The sequence below is a fragment of the Hemitrygon akajei genome, chromosome 17 (assembly GCF_048418815.1).
Source record: "Hemitrygon akajei chromosome 17, sHemAka1.3, whole genome shotgun sequence".
Lineage (NCBI taxonomy): Eukaryota > Metazoa > Chordata > Chondrichthyes > Myliobatiformes > Dasyatidae > Hemitrygon > Hemitrygon akajei.
The window spans coordinates 41,036,387-41,060,721 of NC_133140.1; the positions used below are offsets into that span (position 1 = coordinate 41,036,387).

The window sequence follows — 24,335 nt, forward strand, 5'->3', positions numbered from 1 at the left end:
TCTCTTCCTGCCCATAAAACACATCCCTAAGAGTTGTGTTTACATTTCTGAAGGGTCCACTCCAGGCACTGTTATCTCCAATGGATCACTTGTCCATATAGACCTCATACACATTTGGTCTCACATCCTGCAATTGTTGCTTCAGAATAATTGTCTTCATAACAATGAGTACATTTCATTGCATTTTCTAAACACAAAAATGAATCACCAAACTTACCACAAGGCTAATAAGTTCTATTCACTACGACAACAGTTTCGATAATACATTGCAGTTGGTGTATCATGAAATGAATGATGATTTTTATTCTTATTGCTTCTTCAGGCCATTCTATCTTTGTGCATCTGCTTTCCCACTATTTTTTAACCCCAATTTTCCTTGTTCTCATGAGACTGGGGGCTATCGAAATCCAAAGCAAAAATAAGCTGCTGGAGTGAATAGGGGAGAGAAAAGAAATTGTGAGATAAGGTGTTGGGGGATTGAAAACAACAGTACATCGTATTTTTTTTTTGCCTCATAGTTCACAACCCAATTATATGAACATGGAATTTTTCAGTTTTAGCTAACTCACTCCCTACCTGTCTCTAGAGATCTTTCTCTTTCTGATCTAACCAGATCCTCTCTTTCTCTCTGAAACACACACACACACACACACACACACACACACACACACACACACACACACACACACACACACACACACACACACACACACACACACACACACACACTTTATCACCAACACCCTCAGGTCTATCACCCAGTTTATTACATCTCCGCCATCTATTCAATCTGCCCATTGTTGGAGTGTGAAGAAAGTCACTGGAGAGAGAGAGACTGAAGCTAGTAGATACAAAAGTGGTTTATTCAACAAAAAGGAGTAGGAAGAGGCCTGTTTAACCTAACATTACATGACATTTTATATACTAAAGATCAAAGGACAAATCTATAGTTATAATGTATCAACAATGCTTCCTTTAAATTACATATAACTTTTACTCCTCTTTCTTCACAATCTACATCCCAGACACTCAAAATGAATGTTTAATAAGTATTGTCTGGTTTTCAATTAACTGCTGTTCACAGCACTCAGAGCCAATTGTCCAGAGCTGCATTTTAAATTCAATCTACAATCCATGTTCAGGTCTAAAGACCGGTTGCTGAAGTTAGATGCTCTAGTTGATATTTACTATACATCCTAAATCCAGAATATGCCCTAACAGTCCCTTCTCTTGGCTCTCCTGGACAAAAGTAAATTTGCAGGTAGAATTAAGTTGGCACCAACTGGCTGCCTCTTTGAGCTCATCTACAAAAAATAGCTTAATTCCTCTCTTTAATGATTTTTTTTTTTGCTTTTCAAGGTGGTTGGGGTTCTATCGAGGTCCCAATCTGCAAGTGACAGTCAAACTGCCATTTTTTCACGGCAGCTGGATTCCCGTTCCCGGAGCTTGTCGGCCAACTGTTTTCTAATATTCTCCAGGCGCAACTTGGAAAATGGCACCTCTGGGGTGCGGCCTTGTCACGACTGATTTCAGGCTGGTGTTGCCGATGAGGCATCACAGGAGATGGAACATCAGGATTTTGCTGTGGTGGACGTATGGAAAAGTGACGTGGCAGACTGTAATATCGTAACAGCGACTGTCAGTCTCTCCTTTTGCTGTGAACATGGGTGATATCCCTCTGTCCCTTGTTAGTGAGAGAGGAGAGCCTGTGGCATGTCGAACTGTCGGGTAAACAATAGATTTTATTGACTGCAGGCTGTGGTCTCTCTTTGAGTGCTTTGCTGTTGCTGGGTAGGGGATGGGCACTGACGCTTTTTGCTGAAATGGGCGGTGAGAGGGGGCAGGTTGCATTGATACTTGCATGGGAGAGGGGGCTTTCAGATTCCAATGTTTTTCTGTCATTCGTTCTTTTAGGTTTCTGCTGTTTTTCATGGTGTCTGCGAAGGCAAGTATTTCAGATTGTATATTGTACACATTCTCTGATAATAAACGGAACCATTTGAAAAGCCAACCTTAAGGAGAATCTACTCAAATAGGGCAGCAAAAATGCCCTGCTTGGAAACCCCTCCCAATTACTCTTTGTGCGTCTACACCAATGCTATCATCCCTAATGACTACCTACAAGACACTAAGCGGAGAGATTGTTCCAAGGAATTTGGCCAACAGTCTATAAAATGCAGCGTTGTCGTTCATGTGCTGTTGCTTCCTTCCCTGCTGGCTGATTGCAGTTTAATAACATTCTCTATCTTCACACTTTCAGTCTCTGACAGCTAAAATTCTGCAGGGGCTACCAATGGTCACTCTCTTCCCAGGGGCACCAGCAAGGTAACTGTATCAGGCTCACAGGCGCTCTCATCAATGTACAGGCGGGGTCTTATTTAAGTGACTGCAAGGACCTCACCCCAGTGGCACGCCCTTTTGGACTGTCTCATTGATGGCTGGCCAAACCACTGACAGGGTCCAGCTCATTTGTATTCTCTCCCCATTGATGCCATATGCAGTTTCTTTTTCTCAGTCTGCCATGTCATCAAAGTTGTGCAACCTGATTCCTCTGTTGTAACTCAGGTCCCTTGCCATCATTCTCCTTAATACTTTTTCTATTCTTGGCTGCAAAACTAATCGTCTGCCTTCAGCACCCAGCCTTCACTACAAACTACCGTTACCGTTATGCTTTAACATGGTATTCGTGGCTTGCTGTCACACTCTCTCGGTGTCCTCTACCTTCGTGTTTACTGCAGTTGTGCTTCCATCGGCTGTGGTCAGGTCTGGTGCAGCCAGCTGGTGTTCATCTCTGAGGCTCCCTGCAATGACACTGTTCCTCAGCACACTTGATCGCCCGCTCAGTCTGTGGGGATGACAAAAAGGTGAGTCAAACGCTTTCACCTGGGTCCAGCGTTTCCACTATCTACCTTGCCGAGTCTGCATACAGACACAAGTGTCTCTTGGACAGTCTTTTCCATCTGAGAGTAAACCGTACATATTCAGGCATGACCTGGTCACCTGGCTGTGGGAGAACTATTTCCTTTCCTTCCAGCTCGCTCTGATCAACAGCATGCTGCTGCTGTTGTGCTCAATCATTCAATACTTCAAGCTGGTTACAAAGGTCCTTCACATCTCCTTGTAATCTTACTAAACGAGCAGTTGTAGTTTCTTCTTGTCTTTCCACTGCCCTCCTCACACTGATGTCTGCCCACCCATTCCCTTTCTTCTCCTTACTAACCCCTTTCTGGTGAGCCTTTACTTTAATCACTGCTACCTCAGGGAGCTGCGTTACTTCTAACAGCTCCTGACTGTGTTCAACCCCTCCCCTTGGGACCTCCTGACATGACTCCCACACATCACCCTGTCGCTCCTCCCTGCTTGGGGCTGCTGTTTCTCTGTGGGCCATGTTAGCTACTCTATGGGTCACACACATTCAGTGTCCCTGTCTTGTCCGTGTTATTTCTCCTTTTCCTGAGTCTATGATTGCACCTTCCTTACTCAGTGTGTCTATCCCCAGGATAGTACCTTCATTGTTTGGGCACACGCAAAAATCTACAGGAAGCTGCGCTCGCTCAATCTCAGGTCCCTGGGGCTGACTTCTCTCTTCCCATTTCACCTCCTGCACTGGTAATGTAAATCGCCTCACCAGTCATAGGCAATGGTAGATGAATTATCAATACTGACGACCCTGTGCCCACCAACTCTTCACATTGCTGGCCGCCTAATAAACCTCTTGTGTACATCTGTGGATACCCCCACTGGCAATAGAGGCTGCTGTCAGCTGCTTGTCTGATCTCACCAGCTCTATAATCTGCTCAGCACTTAATTTGAAAAGATGGTGCTGCTGTGCATTCTGCCTGTTTTGGTGAGTGATTTTCACACTTAGCTCATTTTTTAGAGCACTGCCTCCAACCATGGCCTGAGAAGCCACAGCTGAACAAATCATCTCCTTATCTCCTTTACCCTCCCACGTCTGCTCCCGCAGTTCCTTGTTACATGTCCCATCTGCTGGAGCACAAAGCAAGTTCTCTGTGACATCACGGCAGCTACATTCACTGCAGCCACTTTACGACTTCCCTTCCCCCTCCTCTGGTCTATCTCTCTGACCCATGATACTATCAGGTCAACCCCACATCTAAAACTTCCTGGTGGGCTGAGCTCAGGCCTTCCTTCAGCATTTTCAGGAAGACTGGGTCATCCCCCTCTGGATTATCCATCCCCGAATATTCCTCATATGCTCAATATTTACATTCTGCATAATCCGTGGCAGGTTCATCAGCTCTCTGAATCACTGACGTTATCGCTCCCCAGTTACTTCAACTTCCACCAATCGATGCCTCACTTCCCCTTTAAAGAAGTGATATCGCTGCTGGTGTTTCCTGTAGTTGCCCATGTGGCATCTTGCACTCCCCGGGCTATACTGCCCCAGATATTCCTTGGACACTTTGCTTTTACCAGTAGGTTTATATCTCTGGGGTGCATCTGGTGACTTTCAATCATTTCCTCGAGTTTGCGCCAGAATTCTGAATTCCAACATGTGACTTTAAGTGAGAACAACTCTCACAAAATACTTTGCTTCTCCCCAGGAGTGAAGGGCTTACGAATGGTCAATATCAAGGTCAAGGGGTGGCTGTGGTCATCAGGGTTCTCAACATGACATTGCCTGACCTCAACTGGTGCTGATATATCTGGGGATAACCTCTCCCTCAAATATCTCCACACTCATTCCCACACCATGCAAAACATAGGTGATGGATAAAAATTAAACAGTACACACTCAAAACTGAAGAGTATGTACTCTGCAATCTGCCACTTATGTGCATCTGAACTCATAATCCCTGTTGTGTCCCTTTGCACTTAGATCTGTTACATCAAGGTTACAGACACATTCTTAAAATACACAAACAAACTCGCAAATGCGTCTGCCAAAATACAATTCCTGGAACATGTATACACACCTCCAGTGGCATCCCAAACCTTCCAAAGCTATCCTTTGCAACTGTTGGCCGGTCTCACCAAGTTAACGCACAAAGTTTAGTCTCTTACATAAACACACATGCATGCGCACATACCACACTACTTTTATATCAACCAGTTCAGTTCTCCGCTGTGTTCATGATACCTCGCAATCCCGTAGCCATGAACCTGAACAGGTCAAAGTGTGAGTGCTAGTTTTAAAAATACTCACCCACTTAGACTGCTAAGTTTGCTGGCAACACGATGGGTCACAAACACATCCCAGACGAAGCTCCCAAATGTTGTAGTGTGAACAAAGTCACTGGAGAGAGAGAGACTGAAGCTAGTAGATACAAAAGTGTTTTATTCAACAAAAGCGAGCAGCAGGTATCATAGTGAAACACTTTTGGAGAAAGTGGCCTGTTTGACCCAATATGACATTTTATATGCTGAAGATGAAAGGACAATTCTTTATTTACGATGTATCCACAATGCTTCCTTTGAATTATATATAACTTTCACACCTCCTTCTTCACACCCACACTCCAGACACCCAAAATGAATGTTTAATCAGCATCATCTGTTTTTTCAATTAACTGCTGCTCACAGCACTCAGACGTATTGTCCAGAGCTGCATTTTAAATTTAATCTACAGTCCACGCTCAGATCTAAAGATTGGTTGGTGAAGTTAGGTGCTGTAGTTAATATTTTACTATACACCAGAATATGTCCAGATTATGCCCTAACAACCACTACCCAATGCTCCCCATGGGGTCCTCTTCCCCTGTTGTCCCCATCTGCTCACCTTGACTCCATCATTTCCTTCCTCTTCACCTTCCTTTCTTATGAGGTCATAATCTGAATGTTGTCCTCACCTACCACTTCCCAAACTCTACCACACTCTCCACCCTTCCCTCTCCCACCTTACTCCATCCGCCAATCATCCCTCCTTACCTGGATCCACAAATCACTTACCAGCTCTTACCACGCATCTCCCTTTCAACAATTTACAATGGCTAACTCCCCATTATTCCTCCACCCAAAAAAATCAGCCATTCACTTCGCTCCACAGATGCTGTCTGGCCCAATGAGTCCCTCCAGCAGCTCACAAAATTTGCTCTGATTTTCTCTGGAGCAACTCCAAGGCCTTCAGCTTTGACATGACAGTCATCTGCTATACTACATTGGGCTGACATTAGTAGATCCATGCTTGCTGTAAATTCCTGTGTTTCATGTTCTGAGCATTTGAACAGACTCCACACTGCAATTATCACTTAGAGCATCCAGTTAAATCTGTGTTATAAAAACATAGAACACAGAAGAGTACAGCACACGAACAGACCATTCAGCTCACATTGTTCTGCCAAATGAGCTAAAACACAACTCAAAAACATCCAAACAGTAATCCCTCCTACCTACACTGTGTCCACCTCCCTCCATCTTCCTCACATGTTCTACCAGTCTGTTGTCACCAGCACAATCTCCTATGCGGTGGTGTGCTGGGGCAATGGCATCAACACAGGTGATGCCAACAGGCTCAATAAACTGATTAGAAAGGCTGTCTCTGTAGCAGGAGTCAAACTGGACACACTGGGGCTGCGGGAGAACAATGGACCCTACAGAAAATCCTGGCAATTCTGGACAATGTTTCTTACCCTCTGCATTCTACCTTGGCTGAACAGAGGAACACTTTCAGTAATAGACTAAGACAATTGTGCTGCTTCAATCTGCGCTATATGAGGTCATTCTTACCCTTGGCCATAAGGTCCTTTAGTGAGTCAACCAGAGAACAACCAGTATAGTTCCTCCTGTTTAAGGTAACTTATTTTTTAATTTATTTTTCTTAATTCTCTTCTAATGTTGTAAATCTGTGCACTTGTAATGCTACTGTGACACTGTAATTTCCTTTGGGATCAATAAAGTATCTATCTATCTATCTATCTTACATCTATGTCCCTATCCAAACATCTCTTAAAAGTCTCTAATGTATTTGCCTCTGCTACCCAGACCAGGCAGTGCATTCCAGGCATCCACAACTCTCTAAGTAAAATCATACCCTTCACATCCCCCTTGAACCTACTGCCTCTCACCTTGAATACATGCCTCTGATATTAGACATTTCAACCCTAGGAAACAGATACTTTCTGTCCACAGCATCTATGTATCTCTTAATCTTATCATCAGATCTCCACCCAGCCTCCGATGATCCAGAGAAAACAACTCAAGTTTCTCCAGCCTCTCATGATAGGACATTCCCTCTAAAGCAGGCAGTATCCTCATAAACTCCTTCTGAACCCTCTCCAAAGCTTCAACGTCCTTCCTATACTGGGGCGACCAGAACTGTAGGCAGTACTCCAGATTTGGCCTAACCAGAATTTTATAAAGTTGCAACATAACCTTCTGACCATTGAACTCAATGCCTCTACTAATAAAAGCAAGCATTCCATAAGCCTTCTTAACCACCTATCTACCTGTGCAGCAACTTTCAAGGAGCTATGAACTTGGATCCCAAGATCTCTCTGCTCAGGAACACTGTTAAGGATCTTGTCCTGAACAGGAGACTGTCTCCTTGCATTTGCCCACCAAGGTGCAACACCTCACATTTATCTGGGTTAAACTCCATCTGCCATTTCTCTGCCCATATCTGCCCATATCGTGTTGTATTCTTTGCCAGACTTCTTCACTGTACACAACTTCACCAATCCTGGTATCATTTGCAAATTTACTAAATGATGCATCTATGTTGTCATTCAGGTCATTTATATACATCACAAACAGCAGAGGTCCCAGCACAGATCCCTGCTGAACTCCACTAATTACAGGCCTCCAGCTTGAATAAGTCATTTAATCACTATCTTCTGTATTCTATGTGCAAGCCAATTCTGAATCCAAACAGGTAATTTGCTGGGGATCCCATGTATCTTAACCTTCTCAATTAGCCTCCCATAAGGGACTTTGTCAAACACCTTACTAAAATCCATGTAGGCAACATCCACTGCCATACCCTCATCAATCTCTCTCATCACTTTGTCAAAAAACTCAGTCAAGTTGGTAAGGTATGTCCTGCCATGCAGAAAGCCATGCTGGTTCTCCCTGATTAGGTTCAAGCCACTTTCCAATTCAGTAAGCCACGAGTCTTGTGTACACTTTGCTCTTCCCCCAAGATTCACATTCTCATCGTCACTGACGGTATTTTCCATGCCAGACTCAATCAGTTTTACCTCACTGTGACAGCATATGCTGAATCTTTTGCTTTTCGTATTATTAGGTGAGGAAAAGGTTGAAAGAAATAATTGTATTTATTTATTTATTCAGATAAAGCACAGAATAGGCCTTCCGGCCCTTTGAGCCCCACTGCCCAGCAGCCCCCAATTTATCCCTGGCCTAATCACAGGATAATTTACAATGACCAATTAATCTATTAACCAGTATGTCTTTGGACTGTGGGAGGAAACCAGAGCACCTGGAGAGAACCCATACATGGGGAAGACATACAGACTCCTCACAGATGACATTGGAACTGAACTCTGAACTCCGACCTCCTGAGCTGTAAAAGCATCGCCCTAACTGCCACAGCACCCAAAATCAAAAGAGATCTTCTGGTTGAAAGGTTTTGAAATAAAGAGAAAATCTCTCTGAGGAGTAGCTTAATAACTAAAGCAAAAACTTTGGGAAAATATCTGGATTTGAGCACAGAGCGCCTTTAGAATCTGGAACATTCTACTTGAGAAGGTACTGAAAGCTGATTCGATAAATAATCTTGAAAGGGAGTTGGAAAGGAACCTGGGAATGAGGAACTTATGAGCTTACAGATAGAAAGAGGTAATGCTGAACTAAACATAACTAGCCCATGCACTATGGGCCAAGTAATCTCCTTCCCAGCAGTAAATTTCTATGATTCAATGAATTATTCTGTACATCTAACAGAGTTGGGCTTTTACTTGCCTGTTCTACAGCAAAGCAGTCACAATGCTTCCACCAAATTTTGAAAGGGACAGAGGAGAATTTGTTGGGGTGAATTGGATTGGGTGGGTCTTGGCTATGACATAATTTGTTGCTTTGTTCCTTTAAGTTATTATGGTGCTTTGGTATTGGTGCACTGTTATGCCATTTCAGAAAACAATTTAAGAATTGTCCACATCTGTATAGGAATCCTCGAATGAGCCAGATGATGTTTTACTCCTTATAAAAAATTATTTAATTGTTCATAATTGTTAATCAAGGCAAGAGATTTAGGGCTATTATTTCTTTTTTTTTGTAATTTATTTTTTATTGAAGTTAAAGTTTTTTAAAAATTTCATTGTTTTTTTAAAAGTGATCTTCATTTCTCTGATGATCATTGTGGATTTGAACTCACACTCCCTGGATTGAACATATCAGATTATTTTGCAGCCTCTGGATTGTTGTTTTAGTGATTGACTCATTAGACCACCAAACAACAATGAGTAAAAAAAAACATGAAGGCAAACTAATGTCTGAGATCGCCTTGGGGAAGAAGTACATACAACAGTTCCCTGAAAATTGGAACAGGGTAGACAGGGTGGCGAGGAACTTTTATGGCATGCTTGCCTTCATCAGCTGAGCCATTGATTACAAGAATTGGATATCATGTTACAGCTGTACCAAATGCATGGAGTATTACCTACAGTTCTGGTCACCACACTAGTGGGAAGTACATGATTAGGATAGAGTGGGTGCAGAAAGATTCACAAGAGTATGTTGCTTGGATTAAAGTGCATGAGTTTTCAGGAGATATTGAGTAGGCTGGGACTCCCTTTCCTAGAATGGAGGAGGCTGGTGATGTCATCTGTTAGTCTCATGAGGCCGTGGATCTGCGCCTGGAATGGTTTCCAGGACACAGGCCTGGGCAGGGTTGTATGGAAGACCAGCAGTTGCCCATGCAGCAAGTCTCCCCTCTCCACGCCACCAATGTTGTCCAAGAGAAGGGCAAAGGCCGATACAACTTGGCACTGGTGTCGTCACAGGAGTTGCCAGAGTGAGGGTGAAGGCAATGTTGGACTGCCTTAGGAACCGCAGCTCTGGATTTGTCCTCAGGGTTTACTCCCAAAGCCTTTCCCATAAGTGGGTATGGCCGCAAGGCAGTGGAAGTTTGAAATCAGAGTTTTCCCTCTCTTAGATGGACTGTCATCACTATATAGGCTGACGAGCTCCATCTACCCAAATCTACCCAAAAGGAGGCTGAGATTATAATAGAGATATATGAAATTATGAGAAGCAGAGATAGGGTAGATAGACAGCATCTGTTTCTCATAGTAGACTTGTCTAAATTTAGAGAGCACAAGTTTAACAGGAGAGGAACAAGGTTTACCTGTGTGGTGAATTATTCACATAAAGTGTAGTTGGTATTTGGAATGAGCTACCAGAAGATATGATTGAAGCAAAAACAGTAAAAACATTTAAGAGGCATCTTGTTTGGTATCTGAATGAGTGAAGTATAGATGAGTATGGAATTAATTCAGAGAAGTGGGATTGGTATTGATAGGTATGATGGTCACCATAGAGGTGATGTCCAAAGAATCTGTTCCTATGTTGTACAACTCTCACTCAGTATGAGATCTGAAAATAATAACAGAATATGATTTATCATGGGATTAACAAATTGATGCTTCAGAGAAGGAAGCCACTCAGTCCATAAATTTATATGAACTCCTAATAAAGCAAAAGCATCAGGCCTATTCCTCTGCTGTTTGCTGTGAGACCTGTAAGTTATTCCCCCTCAAGTGTCTATTCAATTGCCTTCTGAAGGCACTTGCCTGTATCTGCTTGCATGACCTTGACAAGCAGTGAATTCCAGAACATAACTACAGTTCAGGTGACAAAGCTCTATGACATGTCCTCTTTCACTGCATGTTTACCTGTATCTAGTCCTTAAACCATCTGTTAATGCAAACAACTAAGGCCATTGTGGGCACACCCCATCCAAGCCAATCATGGCCTTGCCTAACTCCATCAAATTTCCTCCCAATTTTTCCTGCTTCATACAGAATAACTCCAGCATTTCTGATCTAATTCCTCATCTTTTATTCCTCAATTTAAATTCCTCAACCCTGGAACCACCTGATTACTTTTCAATAGATCTTGAAGGCTGAGGCAGGAAATGATTTAAGTGTCTGATACTCAAAGAAACATAGAAAATAGGTGCAGGAGTAGGCCATTCGGCCCTTTGAACCTGCACCGCCATTCAGCATGATCATGGCTGATCATCCAACTCTGAACCCTGTACCTGCTTTCTCTCCAAAACCCCTGATCCCTTTAGCCACAAGGGCCATATCTAATTTCCTCTTAAATATAGCCAATAAACCGGCCTCAACTGTTTCCTGTGGCAGAAAATTCCACAGATTCACCACTCTCTGTGTGAAGAAGTTTTTCCCCATCTCGGTCCTAAAAGGATACCCCTTTATCCTTAAACTGTGACCCCTCATTCTGGACTTCCCCAACATCAGAAACAATCTTCCTGCATCTAGCCTGTCCAATCCCTTTAGAATTTTATACGTTTCAATAAGATCCCCCCTCAATCTTCTAAATTCCAGTGAGTATAAGCCTAGTCGATCCAGTCTTTCTTCATATGAAAGTCCTGCCATCCCAGGAATCAATCTAGTGAACCTTCTCTGTACTCCCTCTATGGCAAGAATGTCCTTCCTCAGATTAGGGGACCAAAACTGCACGCAATATTCTAGGTGCAGTCTCACCAAGGCCTTGTACAACTGCAGTAGAATCTCCCTGCTCCTGTACTCAAATCCTTTTGCTATGAATGCCAACATACCATTTGTCTTTTTCACCGTCTGCTGTACCTGCATGCCCACCTTCAATGACTGGTGTACAATGACACCCAGGTCTTGTTGCATCTCCCCTTTCCCTAATCGGCCACTGTTCAGATAATATCGGTCACTGTTCTTGCAACCAAAGTGGATAACCTCACATTTATCCACATTAAATTGCATCTGCCATGAATTTGCCCACTCACCTAACCTATCCAAGTCACCCTGCATCCTCTTAGCATCCTCCTCACAGCTAACACCGCCGCCCAGCTTCGTGTCATCCGCAAACTCGGAGATGCTGCATTTAATTCCCTCATCTAAATCATTAATATATATTGTAAACAACTGGGGTCCCAGCACTGAGCCTTGTGGTACCCCACTAGTCACTGCCTGCCATTCTGAAAAGGTCCCGTTTACTCCCACTCTTTGCTTCCTGTCTGCCAACCAATTCTCTATCCACATCAATACCATACCCCCAATACCGTGTGCTTTAAGTTTGCACACTAATCTCCTGTGTGGGACCTTGTCAAAAGCCTTTTGAAAATCTAAATATACCACATCCACTGGCTCTCCCCTATCCACTCTACTAGTTACATCTTCAAAAAATTTTATAAGATTCGTCAGACATGATTTTCCTGTCACAAATCCATGCTGACTTTGTCCGATGATTTCACCTCTTTTCAAATGTGCTGTTATCACATCTTTGATAACCGACTCTAGCATTTTCCCCACCACCGATGTCAGACTAACCGGTCTATAATTCCCCAGTTTCTCTCAGCCTCCTTTTTTAAAAAGTGGGGTTACATTAGCCACCCTCCAATCCTCAGGAACTAATCCAGAATCTAAGGAGTTTTGAAAAATTATCACTAATGCATCCACTATTTCTTGGGCTACTTCCTTAAGCACTCTGGGATGCAGACCATCTGGCCCTGGGGATTTATCTGCCTTTAATCCCTTCAATTTACCTAACACCACTTCCCTACTAACATGTATTTCTCTCAGTTCCTCCATCTCACTCGACCCTCAGTCCCTTACTATTTCCGGAAGATTATTTATGTCCTCCTTAGTGAAGACAGAACCAAAGTAGTTATTCAATTGGTCTGCCATGTCTTTGTTCTCTATGATCAATTCACCTGTTTCTGACTGTAAAGGACCTACATTTGTCTTGACCAATCTTTTTCTTTTCACGTATCTATAAAAGCTTTTACAGTCAGTTTTTATGTTCCCTGCCAGCTTTCTCTCATAATCTTTTTTCCCTTTCCTAATTAAGCCCTTTGTCCTCCTCTGCTGGTGTCTGAATTTCCCTCAGTCCTCAGGTGTGCCGCTTTTTTCTGCTAATTTATATGTTTCTTCTTTGGACTTGATACTATCCCTAATTTCCCTTGTCAGCCACGGGTGCACTACCTTCCCTGGTTTATTCTTTTGCCAAACTGGGATGAACAATTGTTGTAGTTCATCCATGCGATCTTTAAATGCTTGCCATTGCATATCCACCATCAACCCTTTAAGTATCATTTGCCAGTCTATCTTAGCTAATTCACGTCTCATACCTTCAAAGTTACCCTTCTTTCAGTTCAGAACCTTTGTTTCTGAATTAACTATGTCACTCTCCATCTTAATGAAGAATTCCACCATATTATGGTCACTCTTACCCAAGGGGCCTCGCACCACAAGATTGCTAACTAACCCTTCCTCATTGCTCAATACCCAATCTAGAATGGCCTGCTCTCTAGTTGGTTCCTCGACATTTTGGTTCAGAAAACCATCCCGTATACATTCCAAAAAATCCTCTTCCTCAGCACCCTTACCAATTTGGTTCACCCAATCTATATGTAGATTGAAGTCACCCATTATAACTACTGTTCCTTTATTGCACGCATTTCTAATTTCCTGTTTAATGCCATCCCCAACCTCACTACTACTGTTAGGTGGCCTGTACACAACTCCCACCAGCGTTTCATAAATCAATGGGATAAATCAAATTGCTGAAGGTGTGCAGAGACCACTATAAATAATATTGGGGCAGATTTATGCACTTGCTGCCTGTATTATTCCTAATTTTTCAACCCCATCAGTGCTATTGTACAAAAGGTCTCCAGCTTCTGCAGGTGTCATGTGAAGTGGAACAAAACTGTAGCGAGGGCCTTGATCCTAAGACTGGCCTCTCTCTATTCACTGTTCTCAAAGACTTTTGAACTGCTTTTAGATAAAATCGATCATTTAAAAAATATATTTTTATATCTTTTCAGTACTGGAGTTCAACTAAAACCATCAAGATTAAGGAAAAAAACTCTAACCACTCTCCTACTTTCCTGCAGTCTTTCAAGGTCCATGGCCCAAATTATTGGCACGGGCTGACCAAGGCACATGCACACCCTTAGCTCAACCTGGATTCAGTAGGTGAGCACACTGTTGGAGCAGGAGTCTAAAACTCGGACATCCTGGGTCAGAATCAGAGATCAATATGTCTGTGTATTAAATAGTTGAGTGAAAATAAGTAGTGCAAATTAATAGAAATAAAAAAGTAGTGAGCTAGTGTTCATGGGGTCAATGTCCATTTAGAAATCAGATGGCAAAGGGGAAGACGCTGTTCCTGAATCGCTGAGTGTGTGCCTTCAAGCTTCAGTACCTCCTTCTTGATTGTAACAGTGTGAAGAGATCATGAACTGGGAGGTGGGGATCCTTAATGATGGACTCCACCTTCGTAAGGCACTGCTCCCTTGAAGAGTCTTGGATACTACAGAGGCTGGTACCCATGATGGAGCTGACTAGTTTTACAAGTTTCTGCAACTTACTTCAATCTTGCTCACTCTCTCCACTTCTGATCCCTCTATGAGGATTGGTTTGTGTTACCTTGCTTTACCCTTCTTGAAGTTGACAAACAGCTCTTTGGTCTTGCTGACGTTGTGTGGCAAGGTTGTTGCTGTGACACCACTCAACTAACTGGTGTATCTCGCTCCTGTATACCCTCTTGTCACCATCTGAAATTCTGCCAGCAATGGTTGTATCATCAGCAGATTTATAAATGCTGCTTTGGTTATGCTTAATCACACTGTCATGGGTGTAGAGAGAGTAGAGCAGTGGGCTAAGCACACATTCCTGAGGTGCGCCGGTGTTGATTGTCAGCAAGGTGGAGATGTTATTTCCAATCTGCACAGATTGTGGTCTTCCGGATAGGAAGTCAAGGATCCTGTTGCAGACGGAGGTGCAGAGGCCCACGTTCTGCAGCTTATTGACCAGGACTGTAGGAATGGTGGTGATAAGTGCTGAACTATAGTCAATAAAAAACATCCTGACATAGGTATTTGTATTGCTCAGGTGATCCAAGGCAGCATGGAGAGCCGTTGAGATATCGTCCGCTGTAGACCTATTGTGGTGATGAGCAAATAGCAGCGGGTTCCTTTCTGAAAGCAGTGGAAACAGGCGGTGATTCTGGCCATGACCAACTTCTCAAAGCATTTCATCACTCCCCACTCTTTCCTGATCTGCTGGTGATGCACAAATGCAGAAAACCTGAGCAAGCTGGCCAGTTCACTGCAGCCAGCCAACAGTTCCTTGTGGATTTGCCAGCTAAAGGTAGAATCCTCACACCCACTGACTCAACATCAAACTACAAATGATCTCAGAAAGAGAACAATCTACTGTAGATCACAAGACATAGCTTTTCTGCAAAGTATCAGCTATGTGTGCAGTGCATGAGCTACTTCAAAACAAACTTGCACTTACCTTTGTAAAAGGACATTTGTTAGGAATTTATGTATCCCACGCTGCTTAATCAGGAGGAGTTGTAAAATCTAAAGAGCATGATGTCCAAATCTCAATATCACTGATAATTTCAAGCTATTTACCAACTACACTGTTTAAAACACAGAGAATGTAAAACACTTCTGCATTGACTATTGATCTTGTCTTCGTGTTATGTTCTTACAGTATTGCTCCTTAATTCAGTTGCTTTTGATTTGCCCTAACTTTCAGAAAAACAACTACTGAATATATTGGAGATGTGTGGCAAGGGCATTTGAAATGCCCCTCCTAGCTGCTAGTCAGTTTCACTTGGCTTTTTGAATCGTATTGAGCCCTAATAATGTGCCCCAACCTTCATACAACTCTGACTTTGCCACTGCTACCAGTTTTGCCATTTCCTGTTGTTCCCGACTGGACTGTCATTTAGTTGTTAATTACAGGTAGTCCAAAAATATGGACAAATCAGGCCAGTTATGTTGAAATGACTGCCAATACTTTCATTGCCCTTAAAGCAAGGGTTCCTAACCTTTTTTATGACATGCAGCTTTATTATTAACTGAGGGGTCTATGGACCCCCAGGTTGGTAACCCTTGCCTTAAAGTTTGATGTCAAACTGTTATACTCAAGCAGTGTATGAAGTATCTTACATTCAGTGTCAGAAATCTACTACATTGTTTATTGTGTTGTGTTGGCATCCATCTGTCTCGAAGGATAATGGGTGATGGTGATCACAAGCCTGGGCGGAAGGTATGGATATCCTGAAAAGCCAGGTTGTCAAGATCCCCCTCTCAGCCTCACCTGTGTAGTCCAAAGGAAAGCTTATGAAGCAAGACGTTTGGCACCAGCTTGGCTGCAAGAAAGATGTTCAATGACATCCAGCCACCTTGAGGGCGCCACTCTGGATGTGTTGCCTGGGTTTACTCCCATAGCCTTCACCCTCTCTGAGCTGCCCACAGGCAGTGGGGCTATTTGCCCATAGCTGGGCTCTGGTTCACAAGCACCAGGGTGTTTCCACACACCAATAGGCATTGTTTATTAGATTTTAATACTCACCTTAATGTTCTTGTCCTGGCCCACTACAATTAGTTTGTGACCACATTTTTTCCCTCAGAAGTATAGAACTTTGTGAATTGGCACATTTACACCCTGCCAGAAAGAATGGATAAAGTTGAGAATTCTCTGAATCCAGTTATTTCTTCAAATCACACAGCCAGAAGATCAGTTTAAATAATACAATGCAATATGCTTCAAATTTATACTCAGGGTGTATGCTCATGGTCTTCTGCTGCTGTAGCTCATCCCCTTCAATGTTTCGATATGTTGTGCATTCAGAGATGCTCTTCTGCACAACGCCATGGTAACGTGGGGTTATTTGAGTTACTGTCACTTTCCTGTCAGTTTGAACCAGTCTGGTCATTCTCCTCCAACCAGACAAGGCATTTTCACCAACAGAACTGCCACTCACTGGATGCTTTCCGTTTTTGTTTTTGCACCATTCTCTGTAAACTCTTACAACTGTTGTGCATGAAAATTCCAGGAGATCAGCAGTTTCTGAGATATTCAAACCACCCTGTCTGGCACCAACAATCATTCCACAGTCAAAGGCACTTTGATCACATGTCCACTGCATTCCGATGTTTGATTTGAAAAACAAATGAACCCCTTGACCATGTCTACATGTTTTTATGCACTGAGTTGCTGCCATATGACTAGATATTTGCATTAATGAGCAGGTGTACGGGCATAGCTCCTGAAGAGACCAATGAGTGTATTTTCTTGCATGCATTTCTAAATTTCAAAATTTCACTTAATACTTTAAATAATGTGTTCAGTTATTACTCTGGTCAATACTAGATAAAAATTCCAGAATGGACAACAATTTCTTCTGGAATCATTGGAATTAAAACACTATAAAAGATTTCTTCATGAAATTTGATATTACTTGCTAATAATTTAAATGCTACACTTTATGTAGTATGTAGTCTTTATCAAGGGGAAACGTATCAAGCCAATAGTGTAATAAAATATAATTTTTCCAATCACTTTTTATTTGTTTCTGTATAGCTTATAGGTAGAATAAAATTTTGGATTTTAATAGTATGGCAATTAATGTCACATAGCTTTATTACCTTCTTTGTAGATAGTATTTCTTTACTTTAAATACAATTGATAGTGCACACAGAGGCAATGTTTATTTATTTATTTATTTATTTTGAGATACACCACAGAACAGGCTCTTCCTGCCCTAGTAGCCCTGCTGCCCGGCAACCCACCTATTTAATCCCAGCCTAATCATTGGACAATTTACAATGAGCAGTTCAGTTACTAACCGGTACGTCTTTGGACTGTGGGAGGAAACCAGAACACCCAGAGGAAACCCATGTTGTCACAGGAAGAACGTACAAACTCACTGTGACAAGGGGCAGAACAGAGAAACAAATGGCAGTCAGATAAAAAAAAAGACGAAGAAAGGAAAAGAAAATGGAGAAATAGTGAAAATGATTACAAATATTTAATATCAGGGAAGCAGGAGTATAAAGTTACATTTGAAAAAGAAAAGAAAAAAAATTAAATGATGTGTCACAATCTGGCTGCAACACAACGGCACAGAAAATCAAGAACCTCAGAAACTAGATCAATATCCCTTAAAGAAATGCAAAGGAAAAGCCTTACTTGTTAGATATTTAGTGACTTAAATAATTAGAATAAAACACATAATGCCCTTGAAGTAAATTTCTGGAGTACCTTAATCCAATGACTTATTTCCCCAAAGAAAATGTCAACATATTTAAAATATTAATTGAATTTTTACACAAATTTTTAAGCTTGATAGAATGATATGTCTATTTATAATGAGAATAATATTCACCTACAAAAATAGTGTATTCATGTGCAATTTAACATACAACGATACAGAATGATTGTAAAAGCACATTGCAGGGAGAAGGCTTTGCAGCCAGCAATAAAGAGATAATCGGTATAAAAATAAATAAATTTGATAGAAAGAAAGGGAACTGCATTAGATGTCACAGTAAATGACTTCTTCAAGGTTGAATGTGCTACTGTTTGATCAATATGAAGCTACTTACAAATCACATTCATTGATCACTGTAATCATCCAAAGGAATGTAGGGCGGTCACTAAAACCACATGCACTTAGTCTTAATTGCCCACATTAAAGCAATTATGTCTGCAAACTATTGCTGTCTAACATTATGCTTATTATTAATACCATCTCTTTACTTATATTGACATAAACTGTATTTACTGGAAATCAATCAAACCCTGCTCTCTGCCACACATTCAGGCTGCTGATGTTCTGAAATATTACTTCAGTAATAGCAAATATGTCTTCTTCCTCTGAATGTCAAAACTCTTTTGGTAGTTGCAGTGATAACTCTGTTAGATGATCATGCATAAGCAATTTTATGAGCTTCTATAACTCTTGCTTTCTCTGGTAATAGCATTACCAGAAACATATGACCTTTTAATGAACAGACTGCGGAATCATTTAAAATTAAGAGAATAGTTTAGAAAATATGTTTGTCTATAATCCTTCCAAGAAAATTATGCTAATTTTAGCAAATGTTTGTGTGTTTTTTGTTTGCTGTATAAATGTATCTGTGTACATTTTTTTAAAAAATGACTCTATGTTTTACATTGACTTCCATTCCAGCACAGCCTGATTATATTCAAAGCAATATGCACTTTAATTGCCATATCAGAGTTGGACAATAAATTGTACCTGAGTAACTCACCTCTAATTTCTATCATTATCACTACTGTGAGTCATCATGGCCTTGTTACATGACTATGCTGACACAAAAACAGATTGCATACTAGATAGTAATGCTTTAAGGTAGATGGAACTTCACTGTGTCACTTATTCCATAACATTCCTTGTCTTGGAAATGCATGAAAGGCCTATTAATATGGTACAGGTGATTGCTGGTTTTGGTCTGTGCTATAAAACCCAGGAGTCATAAGTAAGTGCTGAATTAAAGTTACTGTCTACTACCCAAATACTAAAATGTTCCTGGTATCCAATAATAATACCAGTTTATTACTTACAGTATGTCTCTTTACAAATATGTAATGCTTTAGTTCATCTGGATTCTTGGTGCACTTATGGGTCCAGCAACAATCTTCTGGTTTTTACTGGGTGTCAGTCTTACTAAACTTCTTATATCCAATAATACTATTATTACAGAAAGCACTTTTTTGCAAAAGGTTATGAAAGAGTTTGTCTATTATCAATGGTCATCGTCATATTATGACTGCCTAAAATGTTATTATATTCAGGAAAATAAATTTGCGTATCTAAGAGCTAAAGACTGTTTTTTCAAATTTCCTGCTCCATATTCTTCAAACACGGTAACCTAAAAGATAAGCATAAAAGGGATGACATCTTCTAACTTTTGGGGTGACCAGATTTCTGGAGCAGATACTCTGAAGGTAGTACTGTATTACGGCAAGTTGATCAAGCCTTTACTGTAAGATAAAATAATGCATTAGAATATAAATGTATCTTTTATAATTCAGAATGAATTAGAATATAAAAGAATGTACAAAATAATTCACTACAAACATTAAGAATTTCTTTGTTAACTTCAGAAACTTTTGTAAGTAATATGTACATATCCATGTGAGAAAATGCCCTAATGTTTTTCTCATTATTTAAAAAATAAAAACTGTTCTGCAATGGTTACAGATGGAGTGGAATTGCAGCAGAAGTGAATATTGTATATCTTGCACAGTATCTCTAGTGTTACCATGAAGCATATCTAGTAAATTGAAATGATCTCCTGACCAACAGACGACAGTTTCAAATCTGAAATGCAGATTCCACATTCCAGCCTAATTTAAGTTAGGGAGCTTTACTACAAGAACTAGGGGGAAATAATTATATTAGAAAGTATTTCTCATACTCTCATGAAGATAAAGTAAATTTAAAATCTAAATACGAAGTATTAGGTGAATGAATATTGTGATATACAGTAAGGGCATCCTCATTGCATGAATCCCTTGAACTGAGGTTCCATTTTGGAAGTGCAGATGTAAGAGGAAGGAATTTAGGATAACATAGTTAATAAGTTTCACCAATGGGATAGATACGTGTTTGCAGTGTTTTGCATAATACACAATAACTAAAGAGTTTTAAAGGGTAGTGACAGATTGAAATGCTTATTAGTTCATCTAAAAAATTGAGTCAATTTCCAGTGTATGTTATTCAAAAATTTCAATGTTCAAAGTAAATTTATTATCAAAGTACATATATGTCACCATATACAACCCTGAGATTCGTCTTCTTGCAGGCATGTTCAGTAAATCCAAGAACCATAACAGAATCAATAAAAGACCACATCCAGTAACTATAGTGCAAAAGACAACAAACTGAGCAAATATAAAAGAGAAAAAAAAACAAACAAAGAAATAAATAAATAAGCCATAATTCTCAATAACAGGAGATGAAAAGTGCTTGAAAGTAAGTCCATCGGTTGTGGGAACAGTTCAGTGGTGGGGCAAGTGAAATTGAAAGAAATTATCCTACACTGAGCCTGATGGTTGAAGGGTAATAACTGTTCCTGATCTTAGTGGTGTCAGTCCTCAGGCTCTTGTACTTACTTCCTGATGACAGCAGCAAGAAAAGGGTTTGAGCCAACTGGTGAGATTCTCTGACAATGGATGCTGCTTTCTTGAAACAGTGCTCCATGTACATGTGTTCAACGAAGAGGAGGGCTTTACCCATCAACAAATTTCACGACATGCCAGTGATACTAAATTTGATTCTGATTCTGAAGAACTGGGCTGTAACCACTACTTTTTGAAGGATTTTCCATTAAAGGGCATTCGTGTTTTCATACCAGATTGTGATGCAACAAGTCGATATAATCTCCACCACACACCTATAGAAATTTGTCAAAGTATTAGATATCTTGCTGAATCTTTGCAAATTTCAATGAGCATAGAGGTGCTGCCATGCTTTCTTCATAATTACAGTTACATGCTGGGCTCAGGAAAGGTCCCCTGAAATGATAACACCAAGGAATCTGAAGTTGCTGCCTCTCTCCACCTTTGATCCCTCAAAGGGAACATGATCGTGGACCTCAGTTTTCCTCCTCCTGAAGTTAATAATCAGCTCCTTGGACTTGCTGGCATTGAGTGAGAGGTTGTTGTGGTGGTATCACTCAGCTAGATTTTCAACCTCCTTCCCATATGTTGAATCTTCACCATCTTTGATTCGGTCAACGTCAGTGGTGTCATCAGAAAACTTAAGTATTGCATAGGAACTGTGCTTAGCCACATAGAGATAAGTATAAAGTGAGTAGAGCAGGGGGCTAAGCACACAGCCTTGTGGTGCACCTGTGCTGATGGAGATTGTGGTGGAGATGTTGTTGCCAATCTGAACTGACTGGAGTCTGCAAGCGAGGAAATCAAGGATCCAGTTGCACGAGGAGGTATTGAGGCCCAGGTCTTAAAGCTTATTGATTAGTTTTGAGTGGATGATAGTATTGCATGCCAAGCTGTAGTCGATAAAGAACATCTTGATGTATGTACCTTTGCTGTTCCAACGTTCCAGGGTTAAGTGATGAGCCAATGAAATGGCATCTGCTGTGGACCTGTGCTGGTCGGTAAGTTTGAGTGGATCCAAGTTGCTTCTCAGGCAGGAGTTCATGTGTTTCATCACCAACCTCTCAAAACTCTTTATCACAGTGGATGCAGGTGGTACTAGACGTTAGTTGTTGAGGCAGGTTGCCATGTTGTTCTTAGGCACCAGTGTGACTGAGGCCTGTTAAGCATTTGGGTACTTCAGACTGCTGAAGTGAGAGGTTAAATATATCAGTGAACACTCTACCCAGATGATCAGAACAGGTCTTTAGTATGTGGCCAGGTACCTCACCTGGGCCAGCTACTTTCCATGGGTTCACCCTCCTGAAGGATGTTCTCACATCGACCTCAGAGACTGAAATCATAGGGTCATCGGGGGCTGTGGGGGGTTGTGAAGTTTCTTCTGTGTTTTGATGGTCATTGAGCTCATCTGGAAGTGAAGCCCTGTTGCCACCTACGTCACCCGATTTCTCTTTGTAAGAGGTAATAGAATTCAAGCCCTGCCACTGCTGTCGAGCATTCTTTATTGGCCCTGTAAGGTGAAAACGTTACCTTTATTTCCTCCTTTTGTATTTTCATTTTTGCTAGCAGGTATACTGTGGCAGATTCAAGTTCCTGTGAAAGAACCATATATTTGGGTAGAAGTGATGTTTTATCTTCTCATCTGTTATATCTTTTCATCACATAAGAAGTAATACCCGTACTTGCTTTACTCTGGAACAGATAAGTTACATTGTGCAAGGTTTATCACATTATGCTCAATAATACAATGAGTAACTATGAAATTGCAGTACAGTTATTTAAGAACTTCTGCCTCATTGAAAATAAACGGTATTGCCTGCAGAAATAATCAGAATTTCTTTATCTTGACATATCTCCTGTTGTCACTTTAGTCGATTTTAAAATTATCATTTAGTTGTGCTAAACCTAAAACCTTTTGTGTCAGTTTGTCTAGCACCTTATCCAATTACTTCATTTTACCACTTCAATAGTCAAAGTGGCTAGGGGCTGAAAACTGAGCAGATCTCTCCCCGCAGCACCTTTCCTCACATTTCTCATTTAACCGCCTATCAAATCATCCTTTGTCTCACGAGTTCCCTCATGTTGCCTCTGTTACATCTAAAACTTTACCAGGTCACATGGGTCAGGAAGACTTAGAAGTAGATCATATAAGAAACTGTTGAACAGACTTTTTAACATCTATGAATAGACCGGTGCTATCATTTGCCTTTACCTCTGGTATCGTATTACACAAATTGATGATTCGTGAAAACTTTACATCTAAAAAATAACTTTTTGCTTTTTAAAAATTTTCAATGCTCTATTTCCATTTTGAAATGCTTCTTTAGTTTATTCTTCAGTGCTCCTACATGTTGCCATGTTTCTCTTGCATTCATTTTCTTTTTGTTATTTCCTTCTTTAAAATTCTTTGCATATATCTTTATTTTCCTGCTTTTGGTATATTTACCCTTATCTGTCTTTCTATTAGCTATAGTACTTATGTCTCTTTACAAACATACCAATGCTTTATTTCAGCTGGATTCTCAGTGCAATTATTGCCCGAGCCTCGCAGATCCAGCAACATCTTGTGTATTCTTTAGGCTTTTCTGGGTTTTAATCTTACTGAACTAGCAAAATGAATAAGAAAATTTAAAAGAAGACTTTAGAGTGGCTGAAAGAGAGAGGGTCTAAGATAAGTGGATTTGAACAGAGAAGGTTCGGACAGGCCACAAAATCTTCAATCAATGGGGGGGAAGGGGTTATGACACAGGGTGAAAAGGACTTGAAATGCCAGAGCGGGGACAAAAGTGCTGGAAAAAAATCAGCGAGTAGCAAGAACGTAGACAATGAATTCAGAAGTAGAATCAGTCATGAATTTTGGCAGTGGAACCAAGAACGGTTGCAGATAGTATAAATGCACAGAGAGGCTAAGTCTGAGGGAGATAAATGAGAATAAAGAGAAGCCAGAAATTGCAAAAGAAAAGTAAACACAAGGGGCATACATACATTCTATCAATATCTGATTAATTTAATAGCTACACTGCTACTACGATACTGAATGCCATGTATCTGGCTATACTCTACACACAACAGCCACTACACCAAGAGAACATAATCACACTCCTATTTGATGAGCACCAGGCAATAAATTCATTAATCATCATTTTATGCCTCATCAAATCTTTTCCAAGCTGCTCCATGGGAGTTATACAAATTAGCCAGAGAAAAGCCAGTAATTTTAGTTTAGCTAGGTAAGTGCTTTTT

General features: G+C 40.9%; 1 protein-coding gene across 4 annotated transcripts in view; it reads right to left on the reverse strand.

Moving 5' to 3' along the window:
* Positions 1-317: 317 nt before the first annotated feature.
* Positions 318-24,335, reverse strand: part of irx5a (iroquois homeobox 5a) — a 42,884-nt gene continuing 18,866 nt past the window's right edge. The window contains exons 4-5 of one of the 4 annotated variants that reach the window (XR_012101890.1): positions 2,722-2,845; positions 318-423 (exon numbers count right to left, since the gene is read on the reverse strand). Coding sequence is in view for 3 of the 4 variants with exons in the window: in XM_073069981.1 (XP_072926082.1) it covers positions 22,678-22,685 (8 nt within the window). In the remaining variant the exon portion in view is untranslated. Of the gene's footprint in view, positions 424-912; positions 2,846-20,751; positions 22,686-22,756; positions 22,785-24,335 lie in introns of those variants that run through there. The other 3 variants (XM_073069982.1, XM_073069981.1, XM_073069983.1) reach the window with 3 other exon arrangements.